The sequence below is a fragment of the Astatotilapia calliptera genome, chromosome 17 (assembly GCF_900246225.1).
Source record: "Astatotilapia calliptera chromosome 17, fAstCal1.2, whole genome shotgun sequence".
Classification (NCBI taxonomy): Eukaryota; Metazoa; Chordata; class Actinopteri; order Cichliformes; family Cichlidae; genus Astatotilapia; species Astatotilapia calliptera.
Genome location: NC_039318.1, coordinates 1,167,361 through 1,194,009, shown reverse-complemented (window position 1 = coordinate 1,194,009; position 26,649 = coordinate 1,167,361). Strand labels below are relative to the sequence as shown.

Here is a 26,649-nt window from a genome sequence, read left to right as displayed (position 1 = left end):
TCCTTGTAAATCTCACATTTGATGATGGACCACAGGTTCTCAATGGGGTTCAGATCAGGTGAACAAGGAGGCCATGTCATTAGTTTTTCTTCTTTTATACCCTTTCTTGCAGCCACGCTGTGGAGTACTTGGACGCGTGTGATGGAGCATTGTCCTGCATGAAAATCATGTTTTTCTTGAAGGATGCAGACTTCTTCCTGTACCACTGCTTGAAGAAGGTGTCTTCCAGAAACTGGCAGTAGGACTGGGAGTTGAGCTTGACTCCATCCTCAACCCGAAAAGGCCCCACAAGCTCATCTTTGATGATACCAGCCCAAACCAGTACTCCACCTCCACCTTGCTGGCGTCTGAGTCGGACTGGAGCTCTCTGCCCTTTACCAATCCAGCCACGGGCCCATCCATCTGGCCCATCAAGACTCACTCTCATTTCATCAGTCCATAAAACCTTAGAAAAACCAGTCTTGAGATATTTCTTGGCCCAGTCTTGACGTTTCAGCTTGTGTGTCTTGTTCAGTGGTGGTCGTCTTTCAGCCTTTCTTACCTTGGCCATGTCTCTGAGTATTGCACACCTTGTGCTTTTGGGCACTCCAGTGATGTTGCAGCTCTGAAATATGGCCAAACTGGTGGCAAGTGGCATCTTGGCAGCTGCACGCTTGACTTTTCTCAGTTCATGGGCAGTTATTTTGCACCTTGGTTTTTCCACACGCTTCTTGCGACCCTGTTGACTATTTTGAATGAAACGCTCGATTGTTCGATGGTCACGCTTCAGAAGCTTTGCAATTTTGAGACTGCTGCATCCCTCTGCAAGATATCTCACTATTTTAGACTTTTCTGAGCCTGTCAAGTCCTTCTTTTGACCCATTTTGCCAAAGGAAAGGACGTTGCCTAATAATTATGCACACCTGATATAGGGTGTTGATGTCATTAGACCACACCCCTTCTCATTACAGAGATGCACATCACCTAATAGGCTTAATTGGTAGTAGGCTTTCGAGCCTATACAGCTTGGAGTAAGACAACATGCATGAAGAGGATGATGTGGACAAAATACTGATTTGCCTAATAATTCTGCACTCCCTGTATTTACCTTAATTAAATGAGTCGTCAGTCGCGATAAACCAGCAAAAAACTTGAGCCACAGGTGCTACGTAAAAAGTGTAGGGGGCGTGTTTGCGGTCACGTCCAGCGGGTGTGTGGGCGGGAGTGTTACACAGTCGCTCCACCTCAAGTCACTACTGCGCAGACTCTGGCTCCAAATTTGCAAGATGGCAGCCTCCACAAGCGGGATATTTTGGCTTCATTTTTGCACAATGGTAGGAGGCGGGGTCGCGTCGTCCATCTTTTATACAGTCATTGGGTCAGACCCACACGAGCATACAGAGTGGAGTAAGGACGTTAGCGTGCTGCCCAACTTTCATCACGCACATTATTATTATTATATGGTCCTAAGTGTGAGTGCATACACTCACAACATGTTTAGTAACTTCAGATCCTGCAACAAGCCCAGGTCCAGTTTACTTTGGTGATTTGGACGATTCCATCTCACAGCTGTTGTTTTTTCCTTTATCTCCTGTACAGGCAAACGCATCTATTTGTCGTTTCAGGTTGTATTGTTACACAACATTTTCAGATCTAATAGAAATAAAATGAGTTTCGTAATTCATTCAATTATTGTCTTTATTTATAACTGACATTATTGTTTCATTCTGTTATAGAATCTTACAGGAAAGAGGCAAAATTGTAAAAATCCACCGTGCTCTATTAGCTGCTTCGGTGAAAAAGAAATCAACAATGCAAAAAAAAAAACAAACATTGCAAAACAACATACTGGAAAACAGTTGGCGGGACGTTTCGTGGCTGTTTTGATATCACTCTCACTCTCTTAACCAATCAAATCTGGCTGTGGTAGCAGCTTTAAACTCGGTGTGACCCAGGCTGATAGAGGGGCCCAGTCTGGATCGCATTCCAGCATTTTGTTGGCTGGTTTTCCTACAAAACACAACAAACATTAGCCTGCAAAGCCACAGTGAACAAAGCAGCATAGCAACGAATTCAATTCAAATTAAGACTTATTTGTAACCTACATCAACAATTATGTTATGATAAATGACGCATTAACTACAACAGAAGACTGACCTTTGTGTAAATGCTTGGAGCAGACTAACCTGTGAGCTGGAGTGTTCTGGGACGTTATATTTGGTCTTCGAATGGCTGCAATCCAGGCCATCCGTCGCCTCTTTGTTACTTCGGTAACACAGCTTGAACAATTTCTGTTCAACGATGGAATCCAATAAAAACCGATCTCTTTCCTCGTCGGCTTCCCCTGGCTGTCATGCGACCGGCTATTGCAGTTAATAATACAACAGCTTCTTGCCACTCTGTTTCTTTTTATCGCTGTGTGACTTTTTCATGTGAAAGCCTGCGTGCGTTAGTACTGCTTGCCACTCGTTCCCAGAATCCTTTGCAGTTTTACCCCTGAATAATGTCACATTTTCAATCTCTATAGGGCTTTGGAACGTGATGTCACGGGAGGGGGCCATGACAGTAGGCCAAACGAAGCACACGGAAGCGTCAGCTATGGTTCGTACGTACTGCGTGGTCGGTTGCAACGTTAGATCACATGATGGGCTCTCTTTTCATCGTTTCCCCTCCTGGAGGCAACGGGAGGGATCTCATGTATCCGATATTACTAAACGAAGACGTCAGGCACGCAAGGCAAGTGCAACGAAAGCGAAAAAGAGCACCCAAAAACATACAAAATTGTGCTCATTGTACGCTAATCTGCACATAACTTTCAGATGAATCACACACCTGGAATACTGGTGTACATTTACCTTATGTGTATGCACTAATTTTATCTTACAGGCTTTCATTATACAGCTGCAGAGTCTGAAGGTGTGCACCGTGCAGAAGTAATAGATGAAGATCTGACAGAAGACCAACAACAAAATCACCATGTCGTGGAGGCTGCGGACAGGAGTTACTCATATCATGTGAGGGTGAAGACACAACACTGCTTGATAACAATGTTAAGGTGTGCTGTGTTTTGGTGAACATGTGTGGTTGTCAAACCAGGGCCAAATGAAGCTTGCTCTTGTTGAATATTCATAAAACTGCTGTGTTGCATGTACAGTTCATTGTAAATAATTGTACTTTCTGTGAAGTGGTTTCAATACAACAGAAATGAAAAGTATGTTGTTGTTTTTTTATTATTATTCAAGATCTGTTCACATGTACTTAGCAAATACATGTGCGGTTACACATGAAATGCAAACTATTTACATGGCAACGCACAGCTGGCACCAATGGTGAATCGTTCATCTAGAGCAATTTTTGGGGCAGCTGCTGAGGAGAAGTCAATGTTATGTGCAACCTGTGGCTGTATCTTGGTCATATGGTGAACGTACTCACAACGTGGAGGCTTAAAAACGGCCAAATCTTGTACCCAACTGTTTGGGTATTAGGTGTGCGCCTCCAGCGATTTATAATTCCGAAAATGATTCGCCGTGTATGCGCTGACTCCATAGACAAGGTACGCGAAAATATCGGGATAGGACAACGGCGGTAGGCTGTCTGGGTTTCCGCTCCGCTGCCTTATTTCAGACGGGTCCACATTACCAATGCACGCTACCATCTCTTGGCGTCTGGGCGCAATCGGTCGCGATACAGCCCTTTGTCTTTTGTGCTGATTTCAAGCATGGTTCTGGCAGTCCTGCTTCCAACACTTACTGTGTTTTGATTTGTGGCCTTCTGTCATGGCGCCGCGATCCCACAATGCACTGCGGCGTGACGTCAACTCCAAAGCCCAATACCGTCCTTTTTCTTTTGAGCTACTTTTCAGAATGCTTCGTAACAATCTTGTTTTGATTCGTGGCCTGCCAAGATGGTGCTGCGCTCCCACAATGCATTGCGCCGTTACGTCAACTCCAAAGCCCTTTGCGTGCAGGAGGATATGCGCATGCGCATTACCATGGTGATTTTAAAAATAAAGATAAAATGAAAAGTAATTAATAAAAAGTACAGATTTAAATATTCCCACAAATGTGCAATGAACGTGCAAAAACTCTGTTTATTAGTTGTTGCTGTTTCTTTCTTTCTTTTTTTTTTTGAAAAATAACTTCGTCTCTGAGGCGCGAATTCCGACAGCGAGAGGAACGGCCGGATACAGGAGACGGGAAGAAACAAGCCGATAGACTATGCACCTTACCATATGCTAAACTCCTGTAGGCGCTTCGTTTCCGGTGTGATATTCGCGTCTTGTTTACGGTCGGGTTTTCCAAAAAAAAGGCCACCAAATGGACAAATCAAGCAGCGAGTTACATTTCTCAAGATGTCTTGGGCATTTACCAAATATATCTGTAGATGATGTTCATCGACTTGTCGATATTTTTCCCTTGCCCCTCAGAGCAAAAGAGAAAAGGGATTGAAAATTCTCAGTATTTGTATATAGCGTTCCCTCCCTTATCTCGCATGTTATGTTCTACAAATAACCAGCGAGAGGTGAAATCTGCGAAGTAGCCAGCTTTATTTTTTACAATACTTTTAGATGTTTTAAGGCTGTAAAACCCGTCACTACACACTTTATACACTTTTCTCAGACAGGCATGAACAGTTTCACACTTTACTCTCTTGTTTTGAAACCAAAGATCAAAACCTGTTTTCAGTCCCAAACATTTATTTGAGAAATAAACATACAGTATATTTGTTTATCTATAAATAATAATGACAGATTTTTGAACTAATGAATTTAACTTTAAGCTTAATTGTTTAATTTAAGCTAGTGATGTGCGGATCGATCCTGAAATATCGATTCCTCCGATACCAATCATTTATGTTCTAGAATCGATTCTCACATTAAAATATCGATATTTTAGTAATTTAGGGTAAATTTGTAGTTTATCATTAACAGGAACACAGTGGAAAGAAACTATAACATTTGGATTGTCAACATTCAAAGGAACTACTTCCTCTTCTGCCTTTCATAGTCATGTGCGAAATACGGCTGTATAAATGTCTCGCGGCCCCTTGGCGTGCGCACTCATAACAATGGCTGAGCGTAATTGGAGTCATGTGCGGACTTATTTTACCTCCACAAACAGCTGAGACGTGGTTTGCAATACATGTGGAAAAAAGGTGAGGTGTTGTGGCCATACTAGGGAGACATTCAAAAAGGCTGTTGGGGGCGGTGTTAAATACATTTTACAGTGTTGATTTATCAGATAAAATACGTTAAATGTCTGGAAATAGCGGTGGTGTCCAAATTCAGAGGCTGCTTCCACCTGAGGACGCGGCCTTCGCAGTCTAAAGAAAGCTGGATAGTACATCATGAGCTCCCTCAGTGGAGTGAAACTCTGCTGTCTGCTCATTGCTATCTAAAATATAACCCGGGCGCTGACTTAAACTCTTCTGTTTAATCATTTTCTGTTTGACGTTTATTCAGCTGTGTGAAAACCCGGAGGAACCCTCCCGAGGGATTAATAAAGTTTAATTTAATTTAATCTAAGATAATAACTTAACAGCTAAACCAATTTACTCACAAACAAATAAAACACTGAAAAAGCCAAACAATAACCAGCTGTAACCGGAAGGTCGCCGGTTCGATCCCTGGGCTCTCTGTCCTGGTCGCTGTGTCCTTGGGCAAGACACTTCACCTACTGCCTACTGGTGTTGGCCAGAGGGGCCGATGGTGCGATATGGCAGCCTCGCCTCTGTCAGTCTTTGTAACTTAACGTAATCTTTCTGTTTTCGTATTTTGGACATGATTTTTGAGTCGACCTTCGCAGTAGCGATTGACTGCAAAATAAAGCTACTGGAAATGTACAACCCTACATCCGGTCTTAAAACAGGAAGTTAGCATTTTCTTGTGCACAGGGTCTATTATGTTCGTGTTAATTAAGTGGTTGGAAGATGTAAAATTCTGCCAACTGAACATATACGAGATTTTAATGAGGATGAATAATTAGCCGGCATGGAGGAAACTGACCTTTTTTTCGTGGAGTGGCAGCAAGGAGCCAAAAGGTGGCCGGTCTACGAAGCCTCCATCATCAAGCTAGCAGGTGCCTTTTCTCAAATATTACTTTATTCTCGCTTATTTGGCACGGAAGCGTGGAGCTGCCACCCAGGCAAAAGAGAAATATAAGTATATCACGTTATAACGTGAAAAGTATATCGTGCTAACAATATACTATCATGTTTGTACAATATATTATCACCTTATTACAATAATCAATACAATACAATATATATTGTAATAATGTGATATTATATTATACAAACATGAAAAGCATAATGTTAGAACAATAAACTTTTCACGTTATAATGTGATATAGCTCTATTTTGCTTTTGCCTGGGTGGCAGCTCCACGCTTCCATAATTTGGTAATCAAAATATGTAACTTAATGAATTATATTGTGACGTAGCACAGCGGTGCAGCCTGTGATCTGGACACAAGCGATGGGGGCACTTGTAGAACTTTGGAAAGCTCATCCGAGCTTTTTTTCGATGTGGCCTCACAAAATTATCACGACCACAACAACCGTGAAAATAGTTTGATCTACACTGCTGCTCAATCACAGCTGATCATGTTTTTCATTAGCAATTTAGCAAAGTTGATGGTGGTGGTGTGTCTGTGTGAGTGAAAGACAGAGAGAGAGAGTGAGCGACAGATTTTGTTATAACCTTCATTTTTATGGACGCACAGTGTGAGCACTCGGGTTGCATCAGAGCATCGGGCCGTATAGTGTGAGACTCTGCATCGTGACCCACCAACTTCTAACCTCTGCGAGTCAATCGTGCAGGTTGAGCAGGAGCTGAATCGTGCGACTGAAAAAGTCGCACAGTGTCTGCCCAGCTTGACTCCCATCATTCAAGCCCCTCACACACCGACTCTGTTCAGACCGAGTCTCTTCTTCGCATCTCTGAAACTTTTTTGTTCTCTGTGTGCCTTTGTTTTATTTTTAGTATTTGTTTCTCTTGTTTTGTCTACATTCCTCTTGATTGTGTGTATCTCTCCTGTTTTCTCTTTAGTCCTGTGGTCCACTATTTCCTGGCACAGTCGGTGTGGAGAACCCACAACTTTGCTGCACATGTACAATGACAATAAAGGCTATTCTGGAACTATCAACACTGGGAAATCGTGTTTTGTTGAAGGAAGGAGACATTGTGTGTGTGTGTGTGTGTGTGTGTGTGTGTGTGTGTGTGTGTGTGTGTGTGTGTTCAAGTGAAACTGCTGTTACAAATGAAATAAGTTGATAAATGCTTCATATATAATGTTACGGAGTTCAATGTGAGTCTAGATTGAATATCAGGGTGGTGTACGGCTGACATTCAGTAATGTTGGACATGTTTGGAAGAAGAAATTGCAGCAGTGCATCAGTGAGAGTACTTTACATTTGGGAAAATAAACATGAATGTTTAAACTTGAGGTATGAGTTGTTATCTAATGTTCATTTTTAATTGATTTTTACTAGTGCTGTCAGCGTTAATCTTGTTAAAATGATGTTAACGCCATAACCACATTGACGCGGCAAATCGGCATTAGCGAGTTAGCACGGATCGCCCTGTGCGTGGGGCTGCACGGCTAACTGCGCTACACGTTAATGAGCTAACCGCGTCCAGCCACACGCACGGGGCGATCTGTGCTAACCAGAGATGGGCAGTAACGCGTTACTTGTAACGCGTTACTGTAATCTGATTACTTTTTTCAAGTAACGAGTAAAGTAAGGGATTACTATTGCAAAATCAGTAATTAGATTACCGTTACTTTCCAGTAGGAACGCTGCGTTACTAAAACCGTGATTTTTTTTGCAAGAATGTCTCATGACAGTGACGTAAGCAAGTGCGACGTTGGTGACAGCAGCTGTGTGCAGATCAACAATGGATAATATATCGAGTGCGGGAGAGAGTATGAGCGTGCAGCGTTTAAAGCGTGGAAGTACTGACATTACTTTGAGTTTGATTCCATAAAAAGTGACAAAAACATTAGCGTCCATCGTGCGTGGGAAGAAAACTTCTTTTTACAGCGAAAAAAACCCCTAAACTTCCGAGCAAGCACCGAGTAGCTACGACGTGATGGGAAACTCACAGAGACACTCGCGCGGATTCTTCAACTGACCGCAGCACACCTACACCAGGGTAACCCTCCGCCTACCGCAGTCCTGCTTTACAGGTGAAAATAGAGCAAAAGGACCGCTGAGTCTTTGACTTTATTTATTTTCTGCTGTGTTTTACTTGCATCTGTTTGAAAGAGTGAGTGAAAACACAAAAAATATTTTATTTTATGTGCTGGAATGTGTAGAAAATAGGTTTAAATGTTAAACTAATTTATTCAAGTCAGAGAATGTTGCATATAATTAAATGTTTTGCTTGATGCATAAAGTTAAAAGATTAAAACTGATAAAAAAAGTTAAAAAAAGAGACTTTTCCATTTGATTACATTTTGTATGATGGATTATGTAGAAAAAGTAGAATTGGGCTGAAAGATCTATCGCTTTATCACCTCTTCAGGTTGTAAATCGTGTTTTTAAAAAGTAACTAAGTAACTAAGTAACTAAGTAATTAATTACTTTTGAAAATAAGTAATCAGTAAAGTAACGGGATTACTTTTTTGGGGGAGTAATCAGTAATTAGTTACTGATTACTTTTTTCAAGTAACTTGACCAACACTGGTGCTAACTCACTAACGCAGATTTGCTGCGTTAATGCGGGTAGGCGTTAGCGTCATTCTAACGCTGGCAGCTCTAACTTTTACATTTTTGGTCACTCCATCCCTCTGTTTTTATGTAACCTTTATTTCACAACCTTATGTGGTCTGTGTATTTTGCCAGGTCTCTCTTGGAAATGAGATTTTTTTTTACCTGGATGAATAAAGGACTAATAAAAATTCTACACGTCCTCTCAAAATGAGCATGTACCGAGATGAGCTCTGAACACTCAGACACTGAAAATAAACTTGTCATCCTGCGAAACGGTGGTTCCCCACGTCTGTGGAATTCACTGAGCGACCCATTTCTTTCACAAGTATCTGTAGAAGCAGATTAGGTGTTTGATTTGATACACTTGTTGCCATGGGAGTGATTGGAGCACATGAAATCAATGATTTAGGAGGGTGAATGAATACTTTTGGCAATATAATGTATCAACACAGAAACACAGCCTACATCTTTATTTTTAAAATGTATTTTAAAACATTAATAACAAAAAGCAACTGAATTGAAAGACTCAAGCAGTGTGTTACATGGTTAACTGTCAGTAGCTAAAAATATTAATGAAAAAAGAATAAGGAGAGTTGGGGAAAAAATTGTTTTTAAAAAGTTTCTCAAAGATGTTTCCTGTTTTATTAGACCAGGCCTCTCTGTTGTTGTCACACTTCCCTATATAATAACTATTTGCTGATGCTTTTGATACTTTTGTTTCCATAAAAGTGCAAATTGTAATTAATCTCAGAGAATCTGAAAGCAGAGCAGAGGCAGGTTGAACTGTACGGCAGCTGAAGTTCAGTATTGACTACAGCAGTTGGTGCAGTGATGTATAGGATGGATGCAAGCTGGTGAGGAGCCGTATGACCGAGCCGTCTGAGGTGAAAGGAGAAAGATCACTTTACTTTGACATGTTTTAATATATCTTTATTTATAGACCCAGTCCTTCCTTTGTCCTTGTTTTTGTCATAGTGTTATTTCCCCTGTGTCCTCTACATCAAAGCATTTAGTTTGCTGTTTCCTTTTCATGGATTCTGAGTGTCTGCACTTTGCTTTCAACCTAAATGAAGATTTTGCATTGTGTTATATCTGTCTACATGCATCTGCATGCTGGGCTTTTCTTCCTCAATGTTGCCATGCTAAATAAAGCTGTTGCCGGTGGTGTCCAGGTGATACTGCATGTTGTCCTTAAATCACAACCATGCTGAGCTATGTCGGGTTTTTAGCTCTTTTCTGTTACAGAAGTGCTATTTTATGTCTGTCAAACTGTGTTAACCTTGGCGTTTGTCTTAGATTCAACTAAAGGAAGAGGAACAAACGACTTGTTTTTGCAGCAGGCTGTTAGCAGTGCCTAAAGTTATCATTTAAAACTGGTTCTTTTCTGAGTTGTGTTATGTGTTGATACAACTCTGGTTCATTCCTTGACTTAGGTGCCTTTTTTGATTAACAGAGTTACAGATTAATGTTAAATGGATTAAAAAACGCTTTCCTGTGAAATAGCTCAGCTACAGGGACTGGACTGGAAAAGAGTGAACAAGCAGCCAGTGTTCAAAGATATACTGGGAAAATAAAACCTGGAAAACTATTGCTCAAGACCACTTTAAAAATGTGACTCAGTATCAGTACTCAACACTTCTGCACAGTACTGTACACAGATGCTTGTTTTATACCGTTAGTTTGGAGACATTCATTTATAACCACACAGTTAAAAAATACAGTGAGAGTTTTCTACTTTGATTTCTACGTTTTTTAATTGCTCTCAAAGTAAAATTAGCATATTATTTGTTTATCTTTGTTTCTCCTTTTTTACATTAAACTTCACATCTTCAGTGAAAATGTGCTGATACGTTCTGCTAGTGTTGCACTCGTGCAGCAGAGATAACTGTTTGGGAAACCAACACACTTGTTCTTTGTGCTTCTAGCTGCTTGTAGATGTAACACTTTCATTTATGGCTTGTGGTGATGTATTCAGTTCAGCATTATTTATATGGTGCTATGGTGCCACATCACTTTGACTTTAAATGATAATCACAACAGCAAACGCACGGTCACCCCGAGACTTCAGCCGAGAACGAGGTTGCTCCAGAAGAAGTTGGGTAGCAGATCTAAGTGCTCTGACAGGAGTGTGTAACCTAAGAAGCTCATTGAGGTAGTTCGGCACCAAATTATTGATAATTTTGGACATGAAGAGCAGTATTTTAAAATGAATACGGTACTTAACTGGCAGCCAGTGCAAGCCAGCAAGAACAGGAGTGATGGAGGAAAATTTCCTGCTACCCGTCAAAAGGCGTGCCGCCGCATTCTGGACAGTCTGCAATCTAAGGAGAAGGGAGGAGGAAAGGCCAATGTAAAGAGAGCTGCAGTAGTCCAACCTGGGAGTCACGAATGCATGAATATGTTTCTCCAGATCTTTATGCGGCATATAGCGCTTAGCCTTTGAAATGAGGCGCAGCTGATGAAAACTAGACCACAGTACAGCAAACACTTGCTTGGCAAATTTAAACAAGCTATCCAGTAATATGCCCAAGTTACTGGCATAATCAGAAGGGGAGCTAGCAAATTTAACAGTCCAATCAGAGAACAGATGGGCTTGGCTGTCGGACGGGCGCTTTTCAGGTTGTGGAAGGCTAAAACAGTCTGAAGCTGGAGGACAGCGACAGCTACGTCCCTTAACTTTTGGTAGCAGTGTACCATTGGTATACCACATGGATTAGGTTGTGGTATACCAAAGGTCAAAAATATGATTATTACTTTAGTATTGCTTTGTGTACACAAAGTCAGGGGTGACCCAGGACCAGTGCTGTGAGTCACACCACAGAGTGACTCACACTGAGCCGCAGAAGCGCTGTCACCATCATCCATCTTCAAACTGTATTACCCTCCCAGAACCTGAAGCTCAGTAAAGCACACCTCTGATAGTCAAACCCATCTGTTCTCTGATTGGATTGTTACATTTGTGACGGCCATGACATTGACCAATCAGCTGAAAGGAAGAAAATCGAATCAGTCTTGCACTTGCAAGTTGAAACTCGCACACGGAACATGAACGCAGAGTTTTACACCTATTGTTTTGTTTTGTATGAGCAAACAGACCGAAACAACAATGAAAAAGCAACTTGTGTAATTATTTTTACAAACACACACGTTCTCCTGTATGGATGCACAAACATAACATTTCCAGATATTTTCCTACAAGTACAAAATCTTTACATATGGACCTCAGGAACACGCTTCCTTAGGTTTTGCACCGAGGAGTTGATGGTGATGGAGTCTGCACCAGCACTGACAGTGTGTCTGACATGCACTTGATTTTTTTATGCTTAATCATATATTAATGTTTACAAGATTCAGTGAAATACCTCCTGAGAAAAAAGAAAATTACTATCTCTTGAGATTTTCCTTCAGCATCCTTGCTCCATCCCATCACTGTTGATCTGCACTACAGAGTCTTTGTTCACAGGCTCATTTGAAGGGGCTGTGCTTAAGTGCTGGGAGCTCACTGTGTACCTCCCACGGGAGTCTATCCTGAAAGCAGGGGCAAAGCAGTGGTTTAATTTGATTTCTTGGCGAAGGTAGGAGGTCCTCTTCTGGCATGAGTCACCAGTTCCCTCCTGCAAGGCCGACAGAAAAACCACCAACTCAAAGTTAGTGGAGGACCCCTCACACAGGGCAGGGTAGAGCGGGCTCTGAGGCTCCAGGGGGTGGTAAAAGGTGAGTGGGAATATGAACAAAGGACATGCCTTTTGGCCCAAATGGTCCAAATAGAAGTCCAGAGAGGTATGGTGGAGAGCCTGACCTTCACACTTGTAAAGCACAGCACTCAACTTTACATCGACCAGAGGCCGCTTCAGCAGATTGGTGGCTCGGACCATGAGGCACGTCTGGCCCAGGTGTTGACCTACCACTGCCTGGGGGCTGAACTGGATGGCTCCTGCTTGTTTCTGGGGGCGGGAGAGCTTGGCTACAAATGCACCTGAATGTTAAGACAATGACATCATTCATGAACAAATATGTCATACTGTGACATCATCAGGAATAAATACGCATGCTTATGCAATGATTTGATCTGCTGTTATTTAAGGCAAGGCAGCAAGTCTCAAAGCAAGTGAAAGAACAAAGTGACCAATTTTTATAACGTTTTTACTGAAATAAATAAAATCACAGTGACGTCACTTTTGGAATAAAGTCCTGATTCTTTTCATGCCTCTTTCAGATGTGCTCTATGTGAGCATACAGGGATTGATTTGACACTGCTACCATAGACTCAGATTAACGAGGAAAATTTCAAAATGCCCTTTTTTACGAGTAAATCATTGCAAGATTTCATGAAAAGGCCTAATCTTCTGAAATTGTAAATGTCATTTACTTTTTACAAAGTAGAAAAACTGTTACCTTCTCTTTTGTCTTACAATTTATACGTTAAAACTAGAATTAGAATACCTGATGAGCGCTTTACCTGTGATAAATACTTCCAGCATGAGCCCCAGCAGCATCTGTACAGCTAGCAACGCTATGGCACTGGGACAGTCTCCACTGGGGAACATGGTGCCATAACCGATGGTTAGCTGTGTCTCCAAAGAGAAAGAAAAGGCAGCAGAGAAGCTTGTAATGTACTTTACACAGACAACATGCCCCTGTGGTGGGGCATCGTGATCTTGCACATCAAGGTCTCCATTCAGATGAGCCAACAAATACCAGAGACAGGCAAAAAACAACCAGTGAGCCACGAAGGAGCTGCAGAAGGCCAGAAGAGTCCATCTCCAGCGAAGATTTACCAGCAGTCCCCACAGGTCCTGCAGGGCCAGCAGCCAAGCTCTGTGCAAAGACTCTCTCCGTGAGCCTGAAGAAGACAGAGGGACACGAAAAGCACAGCGTCCCTCTTTGGTGATCAGGCGCTGATAAGGTGGAGAGGACAGAAGTAGAGATGAGGACGCCTTGTCACCTGGAACACTACCCTTGGATTTGGAAGTCATAGTTGTGATCCTGGAATGACTTTACTGGAAAATGTCAGCAGTTGGTATCAGACAGACTTTTGTATGTCACCATACAGAGATCGATCTGAGACTAGACTAAAGCAAACCTTGGCATCCTTTAAATACATTTTAATTCTGCTGAGCGATGAAGATTTAAATGTAAAATATTATCCATCTAGCTCATACTAATAGTTAACCATACCGTGAGACAGACGGCATGGAAAAAAGGTGGGGGCCAGAGCACTGAGCTGTGGGTGAATTATTGTATGACGAGTTAACCTTTGAACAGGTCAATTTCTTGGGTTTCTCTCTGTTTGTCCTAAACTGTTTAGTGACAGAAAAATAAGATCTCAATAGATACGTCGTAATATCTTCTGAAGCGTTATTCTCGATTTTCCCTCTACGTAAATTTTATATAAAAAATTATTTTTATATTGGCCTCAATATTGGCTCAAAAGAGATGCTGATGAAGGCTAGCACTAAGCTGAAAAATCTAGATGTACCAGTGAGAGTCACCAAGTTAAAAATGTTCAAAGTATGCACTACATGGCTCATTAACACCAGAAGGTCTGAAAAACCAGAAAAAAATAACTGAAGTGGACAACCAAACAGTGGAACCTCTTTGTGAGGTAAAAAATAAGACACAATCATAAATAGAAGTACAGTGCCATGTCAGGGGCATGTGCAGGCAGAGAGACTGACCCAGAATGCAATAAAGAAGCAAACTGAAAATCTCAGCTAGCTCACAAAGGTGGAGTAGATAAAACAGTAACAACGCAAACTAACTGGGAAACATACAGCTGGAAGCTCACGCGCCATACGGAAGACTATCAAAGTAAAACAGGAAGTAATACACTCACAGAATTTGCCTTAGAATCCTTTGTTTTAAGGATTTCTTCAGGTAAAGTAATCCAGATTCAGTTTGTAATGTGGTTCAAAACAGCGCTGCCATGGTGTAACTCAGTTTAACGCATTAACCTGAACTGTCCATCAAAGTGACCAAACAGTAACTATGGGTGCAGTTCAAATCGATTTTGGGTGCTGACAGCAGACGTCTCACAGGTTTGGTCACTCTGACCAAAATTCACTGAACCAGCAGCAAAAGATCAAAACTACGCGTCACGTTTGACAAAGATGACTTCCCTCTGACTCGTGCTTTTACTTCCTGCACAGCTTTCTCTCTCTCAGTGTACTCAGAGACCAGTTTACCATCAAAATCTCTATTTTCTGCATTACTCGCTTGCTTATGGTGCTTTGGTGCTTATTACGCACCGGTCTACAGCTGTGTGCAGCAATGTCAGGTGCTTTTGTTTTTTCCAAAAATGACCTCCAACAAGAAAGCCTCATTTCTGTTCTTCAAACCGAAGACACTTAAATTGTTTTAAATTCTGCCAAGCTGCAAAACTCTCAGCTCTGTAACTTTGCTTCACTTCAGCAGGTCATGTTCACATGTTGATTCATGGTTTTCTTCCATTTTTGTTCTACTGCAGAATATTTTGAAGGTTATCTGCTGTAAATAGCCAGAACAGGAAAATCTGCTTCATGTTTTTCTGTTTTATCCTCCGTTACTTTGACGCAAAGGCCTCTGCTGTGATGATCACACCTCTGATCAAGTCTCAGCTTCGTTTTTATACATAGATATAAAAATATGTACTGATAAATGATCAGAATTATAATATTTCTCACTGTCTGATTCAAAATTGAATTGAATGGAATCAAATTGAATTGAATCGGGACCTTGTGAATTGGAATCGAATCAGTAAATAAAGTTTTTTTTTATTTATTAAAGTGTATTTATTGTAACTGGGTTTCATGTTTTTCTGTTGCTGTGATCATCCCCTGCTGCTCTTCCCTTCTAGCATACACCCGATTCAGGATACGTGTTTTCAAACAGTTTGAGGTGACAGGGGAGCAGAAAGATGATGATGTCCCGGGGCTGTCGAAGTTTAAAGGGCCACCCGAGCAGAGGGTGATGGGCAGTGTGTGCGCAGATATAGTGTTAGGCCACGAGAAGAGTAGCAGAAAAAGGTCAAATTTAAGGTGTCATGGGAGGTTAGCTGCAGGGTTGTGGGGTCGAGATTTGCTGCTAGCCAGTGGTGCTTGGGATTCAGCATGAAGCCAGGTTAGGCCCCCACAGGACCAGCTAAGTTTGGCTTATGCCTCATGCTTCCTGTGGCAGTGGATGGAGTGACGCACCTGGTTATATTTTTGCTCGGGAGGGTAGAAAAGGAACTCGAGACCATGATAAGGTTGGAGACTGTCGCTGATACCCCTGATAACTGCATGACTGGAAACGGTGCACGTAGCAGGGACTGCTAACATTTTTGTGAGGGGAGATGTCACAGTGTGGAACTGACATGTTTTAACCTGGGTTTTTATTATTTTGCATGTATTGCTGTGTGCGGGTTTGGTGTGTTCTCTTGAATGTTTTATCTTTACAGTTTTGCATGCTTTTATTGTGTTTATTTGATGTGGACGGGGAGACTCCCGCCCCCTCACCTACTGAGCACTAAGGCTGCACACCTAGCAGTCAGCCCACACAGGACTGCAACCAATCAGGGCTCCCTTTGTGGCTGCCAAAGGCCAATAAGAGGGCTGGCGGGTTGGATGAAAGAGAGGACTCAGAGCCATGGAGTGGTAACAGGTAGCTACCGTGGGAAGCAGCTGAGCTGAGCTGAGCAGAGCTGGGCGAAGTAAGTATGCCCGGAGGATGGCAGTAAGGACGCCAGTTTGACGCCAACCATACATTCGAGCACGTAGCAGCGGCGGGCAGAGTTTAGAGTTCTGCCCTCGCAGGGTAAGTCCCAATCGTTAAGATTCATAAGACACCCCGGGAAACTAAGAAGGTTGACTGCCACTGCTCTCCTGTGCTTAGTGGCAGCGGCGTGAAAGAGGAGACGATGGAGGACGGTGTCGGCTGGGCTCCCACTGGTGGACTCGACGGACCCTTAATGGCCAAGAAGTGTGGCGGAGCCCGATTGGGACTCTTGTAAAGTGTAACGTGTGCGTGTTAGTCCCCATAGGGAAATAGTTCCTCTGCATTTAACCCATTCACCCAGTGAAGCAGTGGGCAGCCGCCAGTGCAGCGCCCGGGGAGCAGTGTGTAGGGACGGTACCTTGCTCAGGGGTACCTCAGGGTAGCTGTTCAGTGGAGTCGAACCCCCGACCTTCCGATCACAGGGCCACCACTCTACCTACTGAGCTATCCCTGCCCTACTGAGCTATCCCTGCCCTACTGAGCTATCCCTGCCCTTGGGACTTTAGCTCGCTGACTGAGGCTCTTTTTTTTATTGTGCTGAGTTTTATGGTTTTTTTTATTATTCCCTTCCCTGATCAGGGTATTTTTATGCTGTAAATAAAGTGTATTTATTTTTTAACTATTTTAACTGGGTTTCACATGCCGTGATCATCCCTTGCTGCTCTTCCCGTTTGAAAGGGTTTCCCTTCTTGTATACACCCGTGACACATACAGCATACCGGTGAGGTGCCGAGGCGATATACGCCAGGTCTTGGTGGATACGGGGTGCATGCAAACCCTGGTTGGACCCGGGGCATTATTGGAGGCTTGCATGGGGAAATACACAAATATCCCAAAGTGCTGCTGCAAATTAAATACAAGAGCAAAACATACAGAGTAAAGGCTGCAGTTAGCCCACGCCTGACACACCCCTTAATATTCTGGACAGATTGGCCGGGGATGTGTTTCCGACTGGTGTGCAGCTTCTGCGCTGCACTCAGCAGAGACATGGGGTCGCCCGACACTCTGGGGAGGACGATATGGCACAGCCTTCTTATGAGGCCCCGGGGGTTTTCTCAGGTCATCTGCTGAGTCAGCATCCCAAAAGAGATACTGACTGACCAGGACAATGTCTTCATGTCTTGCACACTAAAAGAACTGTGTGAATTACTGGGAATTAAATCTGTTCGGACCAGTGTCTACCACCCACAGACTGATGGGGGTCGTGGAGCGGCTGAATAAGACTTTAAAGCTACACATTGGGAAGGTTATCATGAGAAAATTTGCTTCAGGCCCAGCAAAGTCAGCAGCGCCTGTACAACAGAGTGGATAGACTCTGGCAATTCTAAACGGGAGACAGAGTGCTAATATTACTCCCTTCTTCAGTGGGTTTAGGGTGTGGTGGAGGCTGACTCACACACCTGACCTCATCATCTAATCATGTTTCCTCTTTAAAGGATGTTGCCACGATAGGCAGAGACGAAGCAGCTGGAAAGCTGCACCTTTAAAACTGTAAGAGTGCACTGCTTTTTTTGCCCCAAAAACATAAAACATAAAACATAAAATATTTTCCAAAAAAAACATTTGAAGTAATATTTTATTGTTATTATAATTAGGCCTTTAGATGGACAAAAGATTGGCACGAACATTAATTTCGATCCGGTTTTAATTTTTTTTCCAGAAGCCAAAAATGTCCCCAGGCGGCGCTGCTGCTCCTGCTCCCCCGGGGAGGAGTGCCTCTGCCGCGGGTGTGTTTCGCGCAGCGCCGGAGCATATGGTTCGGTTCCCGTGTCTGCAGCACACACTTCCGCTACCACGTGAAAACAAATACGTCATTTCCTGTTGATTAAAAAAAATTAATGCACCCTCAAATGATCCTAAGGTCAGAAAATGGTCCGGAACGAGCAGCGGGCCAAGCTGCTGCTGTACGCGGGAAATTAGTCTGCCTTTTCCGGGTATCTGTCTCGAGCAGGCCGCTGGAGAACATGTGTATGTTCCAGCAGGCGTCACATATGGATAAGGCAACTACAATGCTGTGGTCATCGGGTTCATTGTGTCAAGCTGGTATAACTCCACCCAGACCCACAAAAGTAATGAGCATGTTTTGAAAATGTAAGGAGTAGAAAGTACAGATGTTTGTTTAAAAATGTAGAGAGTAAAAGTAAAATGTATTCAGAAAAAAATGCTCAAGTAAAGTTTAGATATCTGAATTAATTGTACTTTGTTACTTCCTACCTCTGTAGGCAAGACAGGTAACCCTGACTAGCATGGAGACAGGAAGCAGAGAGAGCAGACAGGCATGGTGACACGACTGAGGAGGCAGAAAGAGTAACAAAACATGGAGGCATGACTGACTTATACAGGAGATGATGACGACACAGAGACAAGACTGGGACACACTGGGTTTGAAAGGGAAGTAACATAATCAGACAAGAAACCAAGAACTACAAAATAACCAACTCAGAAGTATGAGAAAGAACAAGCTCAAAATCCTGGGGCTAAGACCCAGCATCATGGCACACAGAGGGCTTGAAACAATATGTAAACCACTGGTAACAATCAGTAACAGGAAGGCAGATTACACTTTGTCCAAAATCTTTCCTAGAAGTCTGTGACACCAAGATTAACTGAGTTGGAAAAGTATGCAGAGGGAAAGGGAAACTTTGACACACAAAACATTATCACTTGTCAAACACGGATGCATGGCGTGAAAAATCTCTCTCTCACTCCACACACACACAGACACACACACACATATATATATATACACACACACACACACACACATGCAAATACCTACAAAAACCTATTAAAAATAATTATGCAAATTGGTTTTGAGTGACTGGAAAATAATTTAATAACCCGAGGTAATCAGTGTGCAAGGTTAATGTGCAGCTGGTCTGTTGAGAGGCTTAACTTTAACAAAAGGAGTCAGAGAACATTTAGCAAAGTTGGTACAGGTGAGTTAGTACAACTCGGTGGTTTCCAAAGTGGGGGGGCAGGTCCATTGCAGGGGTGTTTGAATGCGGAGTATGAATTAAACAAAATGCTTGGACACTGCTAGCACAATGGACAGGTTTTTGACGAGGCTCCCACACAAACATGCTTCAGAACGAGCTTCCTTAAAGTCAAAGACTAGAAAATATGATGACATATCCTGCCTTTGTCTTCACCTGCACGTGGGTACCAAGGTAGGGCTCCCCGACAGAAGTTATTTCCCCTGCGTCAGCAGCAGCTGCACTGTCCAAATCACGGACAAACAATATCCACTCTCTGCATTTTTAATTCTTATAACGACTAACTACTCCTGACATTTTGGAGATGTTAGCTCTTTATACAGTAAAGTTACAGGAGGCTACAAATAACGTCACGGTGATCCTGCCACGATTTGTTGCCCCTGCCCAAATTGGGGACACAAAGTATCTCACAGTCGTTTATGTTTTTGAACCCATTTTGCACAGAGAGGCATTTTTGAAAAATGTGTTGATAGCAATGTTGAATATTATTACACAGGAAAGAAACAACTACACGTAAAATAATGAAACCATAAAGATGTATTTCTGTTATTTAAGGCTGCATCCACACATACATGAGTATTTTTGAAAACTTTTCCATTTTCGTTTATAAAATTCTGTCCACATGTAAATGATAAAAAAACAAAGTCAAACGCTGTTAAGAACATGCCAAATCCTAACCGTGTAGAAATGTTGGCCAATCAGAAGTCTAGCAGCCTGGGGGGGAGTAAACAGCATTTGGGCGCCTCACCAAACCTGAAGCACTTCTAAAAGGTTTTTGTGTTTTTCTGCAAAGGCAGCTGTGTTACTTTTCAAGTGCCTTCATCATTTAAATGTTAATGACTAAAGACTGTATTTTAGATGTTGTCTCACAGGCTCTCATGGCGCTGTGAAGTACGGCTGGTGTGGACTCACAGCTTTGGACAAAATGCATACAGCAAATTTAATTTAAAAAAAAAAGACATTTATTCGTTGGCGTCGGGATTTGTTTGTGAGAGCGTCTGTGTGTAGATGCCACAAAGTTCACTCTGACGCTTTCTTAAAGCAGGGACAGTAACTGTGTGTCTATGTGCGCGTGTAGAAACTGCACATAGATTAGCAGTAACAGCATTTTGTCTCTATCCGCCACTGTAGAAATTCATCTTACGTAAACAATAACGTGGCGCACAGCGTGACATCAAACAAAAGCTACAACGCACCTCCACCTGGCAGGAGTTTTTAAAGGTCTCTGTCTTCAGTGATCCAAGACACCGTTTCCGTGTGGACGAAAGGCCCAACAACAAACCTCGGATTACCCTAGAAATTAAAGTTGTCCTCAAGCAGAAGAGGAGGGCCTTCAAATCTGGAGACAAGGAGGAGCTGAAAAGGGTGCAGAGAGAGCTGAGGGGACTGATCAGGAATGGGAAGGACAGCTACAGGCAGAAGATTGTTAGCGAGGTCTGGAGAGGCCTTATAACCATCTCAGGTCACAAAGATCAAAACTCTCTGCTGGGGGGTTGATGTGAGGTGGGCAAATGAACTGAATCACTGTTAAACAGTTTGAGAATGAGGAGACTCCACTCAGGCAAGTTTGCTGGACCAGACGGGGTGAGTCCCCGTGTCCTCAAGGTCTCTGCCCCCCAGCTTTGTGGAGTCTTTCATAAACTGTTCATGACGAGTCTGCAGAGGGTCCCAGTGCAGTGGAAGACATCATGCCTCATCCCTGTACCAAAGACATCACGTCCCAGGATTACAGGCCTGTGGCACTGCCCTCCCACATCATGAAGACCCTGAAAAAAACCCTTGACCAGCTCCGACCCATAGTAAGACAACATCTGGGTCCCCTTCAGCTTACCAACCCTTTGTCACGTGGTGTGAGCAAAATCATCTGCAGCTCATTGTGGCTAATTGTGGTCTTTAGGAGGACCAGGAAAATCTTGACCCCTGTTTCAATCCAGGGGGTCAACGTAGACATTGTGGAGGACTACAAATACCTTGGAGTACACATGGACAATAAACTGGACTGGGCTAAAAACACCACAGCATTTTGCAGGAAGGGCCAGAGTCGTCTCTATTTTCTGAGGCTGCTGAGGTCTTTCAATGACAATGATCAGGATTTTCTATGAGTCTGTTGTGGCCAGTGCGATCCTCTATGCTGTTGCATGCTGGGACAGCAGCTTGAGGGTCACAGACACCAACAGACTAAATAAACTGATCTCTAAGGCCAATAATGTTGTGGGGATGGAGCTGGGCTCCGTTAGGGTGGTGTAGATAAGGACAATGCTGGATAATACAGGAGCATGCTCAGTGAGAGACTGAGATTACCCATGTGGCAGGATGAATGTTATCCCTCGGTCCAACCCACTTTCAGCCTGGCCCATTAGGGGGCGCTGGTATAAATAGTGGCCATTTGAGTGTCTCTGCATCGCTTGCCTGTGATCTCCTTTTTGGTCACCTGACTTCCTCGGTGTGGTAGAGATCGTTTGTGGGTTACTCCTCTAAAGTCTCCATCGCGGCTGGTCGTAGCTATAGAAGCCTCCTCTGAGCTATTCTGCTTACATTCTATGACCCGGCTTACTTGGAAGTGTGGACCTTAGTTTTGCGCCAAGCTACGCGAACTGAAGTGCTGCTGTTTTGCCTTGCTGTGCTTTTATCGTCTGTTCCCGTTGTGAGATTTCTTTCCCTGCTGCTGTCAGCTTTTACAGTGGACGTCGGCGTGGACAACGGCCATATGCATGCCGGTTATCGGAGTCAGCTGGCGTGCATATTGATTGACTGTTAACTTATCGCCGTGTGGACGGCAAGTTGGAGCAGTACGGCGATTCCGTTTGCTCCAGATTTTAGAGTTTTATTCAGATTGTATGTTGTTTTTATTGCTTTTTGATTTGTAGTTTGGATTTTTGTTACACCACTGGTGGGAGGCCCTTTTTCTAGCTGTAGATCACCAGTGTGGTCCTGCAGTTGGGTTATCCCCCGGTGCTACACATTAGTTTGTTGTAATATATTAACATTTTCTTTGTTTCTTTTATTCAGATGCGGAGTGCCGACGTGGAGGAGACTAGGGTGCCTTGGTGGTGGGATCCCTTGAGTGTACACACCTGCCTTGTCTAGTTTATTAGTGTGAGTGTGTGATAGTGTGCTGCACGTGTGTTTTGGGTGTGTTTTCTTTCTTTAGTTTATGTGTGGCATCCCTGCCCCTCCACTGGTAAGCCTCAGCTCTGAATACCTTTTTAAGCATATTTGTACTTGAATATTTATGATTGTGCTTTTATATGGTGTTTTAAATAATTACCAATAAATTGTCAATTTGTTTATTATTGAACCTCGTCTCTGGATTGAGTATAACGAACCTAAGTGCCTTTTTGGTGATTTAGTGTCATTTCCAGTATTCTCTGGGTGAAATTCCCAGGGTGGCGTTGTCGTTCTTTAAAACTGAAGAGTATTTACTTTATATCCCAACCTCGTCTCGCCACAAACTTGGCGTTGTCGACAGAATATACTCTTTAAAACAGAGACGTGTGTTCTTCTTTTTTTGTTTGGTGTAACGTAAATTGTTTTTTTATATTATTTTTGTACAGAATAAAGGCAAAGCAGCAGCTGCTTTGGTGTGGGATTTCACAGCTGTGTTACAGAGATGGAGGAAGAGTTACAGGAACTCAGGGACTTGATCGCGCAGCTGAAAGCAGACAATGAGAGGCTGCGTCAGGAGAGGGCTGTTGGGTCAGGTACTAGTGCTACACCTTCTACTTCAACTGCATCATCTGTGAACCCCCCAACGGCTGGTGTCTCTGTAGCAGAGAGACTAGTTTTTGTGCCCCGTGACAGAAAGTGCCCTATGTTTAGAGGAAAATCAGGTATAGGGTTGAATGAATGGTTGGAGGAAATAGAAGGTTGTGCTAGAGCACGTCATTTGTCTTTGGCTGATAAAGCATTTTTCCTGTTTGACCACCTAGAAGGGGAAGCACGTGAGGATATCAAATATCGCTCTAGTGCAGCGAGGACTGATCCTGCTAAGATAATCACTATATTGCAAGAACTGTATGGCTGTTCCGACTCCTATGTAGCATTGCAGGAAGCTTTCTTCTCTAGAAAACAGCAGGAAAGTGAGACACTGCAAGAGTTTTCCCTCGCTCTCTTGGGTCTTATGGAAAAAGTTAAATCGAGTGCCCCCAATGGCATGCCCAATGCTGACGTTTTATTAAGAGATCAATTTGTTGAACAGGTCTTAGATAGTACCTTGCGGCGGGAGTTAAAGCAGTTAGTAAGGAGGCAGCCCACACTGACATTGCTGGAGATTAGAGGGGAAGCTATTAGGTGGGAACGTGAAGGGTTGCCTAGTGGCGTTAGGCATAGAAGCAGTTCTGTCCCTTCTGTTTATGGCATTCAGTATGGGGTCCATAGCGGTCCCTCAGGAATAGCTCAGTCTACCCATTTGTCTGAGATGAGCGAGATGAAGGAATTGTTAAAGCGCCAGCAGGAGCAACTTAATCAGCTCACTCAGAGCATTGCTCGATTGCAGGGCCCCTATCGAATGCCTCGCTCAGGACGGGGCGACTCCATTATATGCCGTCGTTGTCAGCAACCTGGACATTTTGCTCGGGAGTGTGATGGGGAACGCGTTCCTCGTTCCCGGCCTCCTTCGCAGGCCCCTCTGCATAATCGCAGGCACTCTCTTTTAAATACGGCTTCGGAAAACTAGCACCCTCCGTATTGCCGAGCCACAGTTCGGGTGGGGTGTCTATTGGCTCAAGGGTTGTTTCTAATGGTCCAGAGGCAGTCTCGAAATTAATTTCATCCTGTCCTCATATAGATGTGGACATGGGCGGTATAAAAGTACCTTGTTTGGTTGATACAGGGTCCATGGTCTCTACCATTACTGAAAGTCTTTTCCGCCAGCATTTTGAGTCCTGGGGTCAAGAGCGTCTCCAAGCTTGTCATTGGTTGCAGCTTAAAGCGGCTAATGGGTTGTCCATTCCTTACCTTGGCTATATCGAGCTAAGTGTAGAGCTCTGTGACAAGTTTCTTCCACAGTGTGGCGTGTTGGTCGTTAAAGATCCTCCAGGTGCAGGACCTTCCACGGTTCCGGGTGTATTGGGGATGAATGTCATTCGGAAGTGTTACCACGAGCTTTTTGGGCAACACGGTGAAGCATTGTTTAGTTTGGGCTTTGTCACAGAGGCCCCTAAACCCCTCGTGCAGGCGCTGCAAAAGTGCCATGACGTTAGTATAAGAGCCCCACTGGATTTGTGTGAGAGTGAGGGGTAAGCGAGCATGTTGCATTCCGGGTGGTGTAATGAAAGTAGTGGCCGCCACCTGTTCTGAGCAATATTCAGGTGCCACTGTGTTATTTGAACCTACTGATGTTAACTTGCCTGCTGGACTTTTAGCGTCCCCTGCATTGGTTCGAGTGGTTAGAGGTACTGCATACATACCAGTTGTTAATGTAGGGACTACGGCGGTCTTGCTTTACCCTAGGACCGTTATAGGGACCCTGGAAGATGTTCATGTGGTCAGTTTGCCCGCTGGTGTGACAGAAGTACTCCCTAACGTAGCCACAATGGCATCTCACACCGCCACTCCTACTGTGCAGGATCAGATGGAAGGGATTGATTTGTCTAAACTGTCAGCAGAGGAACAGGGACAGGTGAGGTCTCTCCTTGAGAAATACAGCTCGGTCTTTTCTGCTCATGACACTGATTTGGGTTGCACTAACTTGATCTCCCATGACATTCCACTCTTAGATGATATCCCCGTGCGGCAGCGTTGTAGGCGCATCCCCCCTTCAGAGTATGAGGTTGTGAAAGAGCATATTAACCAGTTGTTAGGGGCCGAGGTGATTAGAGAGAGTAGCAGCCCCTATGCTTCTCCCATTGTGCTCGTTAAGAAGAAGGATGGCAGCCCGCGCATGTGTGTTGATTATCGGCAACTGAACAGCAAGACAAGGAAAGATGCATTCCCCCTGCCGCGCATTGAAGAATCCTTAGATGCGCTGACTGGTGCCCGTTGGTTTTCCACCATGGATTTAGCAAGTGGCTATAATCAGGTCCCAGTTACGGAAGAGGATAGGCCCAAGACTGCCTTCTGTACTCCTTTCGGCCTATTTGAGTGGAACCGAATGCCATTTGGGCTCTGTAATGCCCCTAGCACCTTCCAGAGACTAATGCAACGCCTTTTCGGTGATCAACAGTGCCAGTCTCTGCTTCTCTATCTTGATGACATTGTAATCTTTTCGTCAACAGTATCGCAACATCTTGAGCGGCTGGATGTGGTGCTAGGTCGGCTTCAGCAGGAAGGTTTAAAAGCCAAGCTTGCCAAATGTGCCTTTTTCCAGCGGGAGGTTCGCTACCTAGGCCATGTCATCTCCGATCAAGGTGTCTCTACGGACCCTAGCAAGGTGGAAGTGGTGGCTAACTGGCAGCCTCCTAAGACTGTCTCGGAACTACGCTCCTTCCTTGGGTTTGCCAGCTATTATCGCCGTTTTGTGGAGGGTTTTGCCAAGTTGGCGGCACCTCTGCATAGACTGGTGGCAGAGTGGGGAGGCAGAAAATCAAAGAAGAGGTCAGAGCATGGTGTCGCAGAGAACTGGACTGCAGAGTGTGCTCAAAGTTTTGAGGCATTAAAGACTAAGCTGACGACAGCACCAGTGCTGGCTTATGCAGATTTCTCTTTGCCTTTTATTTTAGAAGTGGATGCCAGCCATGCCGGCCTAGGGGCAGTGCTTTCCCAGGAGCAGGGAGGTAAAGTGAGGCCAATAGCCTATGCCAGTCGGGGTTTGAGGCCCCCTGAGCGCAATATGCTAAATTATAGCTCAATGAAGCTGGAGTTTTTGGCACTTAAGTGGGCCATGACTGAGAAATTTAGAGAGTACTTGTTGGGCCACAAGTGTATTGTTTACACCGACAACAATCCTCTTAGTCACTTGTCTTCTGCTAAACTTGGGGCTACTGAACAGCGCTGGGCAGCTCAGCTCGCTTCGTTCGACTTCGACTTAAAGTACAGGTCAGGAAGGAGTAATAAGAACGCAGACGCTTTATCTCGCCAGCATCCACCTGATCCTCAGGAGATTAAAGCCATGGTTCCTGGTACAGCCTTGCCTGGACCTCTTCAACAAGCCTTGCGGCTGGGACCAAAGTCAAAGTCAAAGTCAAAGTCAACTTTATTTGTCGATTCTGCCACATGTACAGGACATACAGAGAATAGAAATTGCGTTAATCTCAATCCCTAGATAAATAGCAAATGAACATTTAAAT

The 26,649-nt window shown here is 43.7% G+C and overlaps 1 protein-coding gene across 1 annotated transcript; it reads right to left on the bottom strand.

Annotated features, from left to right (window-relative positions):
• Positions 1-10,444: 10,444 nt before the first annotated feature.
• On the bottom strand, positions 10,445-13,742 carry LOC113009222 (inward rectifier potassium channel 13-like). Its single transcript, XM_026147417.1, has 2 exons — positions 13,153-13,742; positions 10,445-12,669 (listed from the first exon to the last, which is right to left on the bottom strand). Exons 1-2 carry the CDS (start codon positions 13,667-13,669, stop codon positions 12,098-12,100), a joined length of 1,089 nt encoding a protein of 362 aa, XP_026003202.1. The 5' UTR covers positions 13,670-13,742; the 3' UTR covers positions 10,445-12,097.
• Between the last annotated feature and the right edge of the window lie 12,907 nt (positions 13,743-26,649).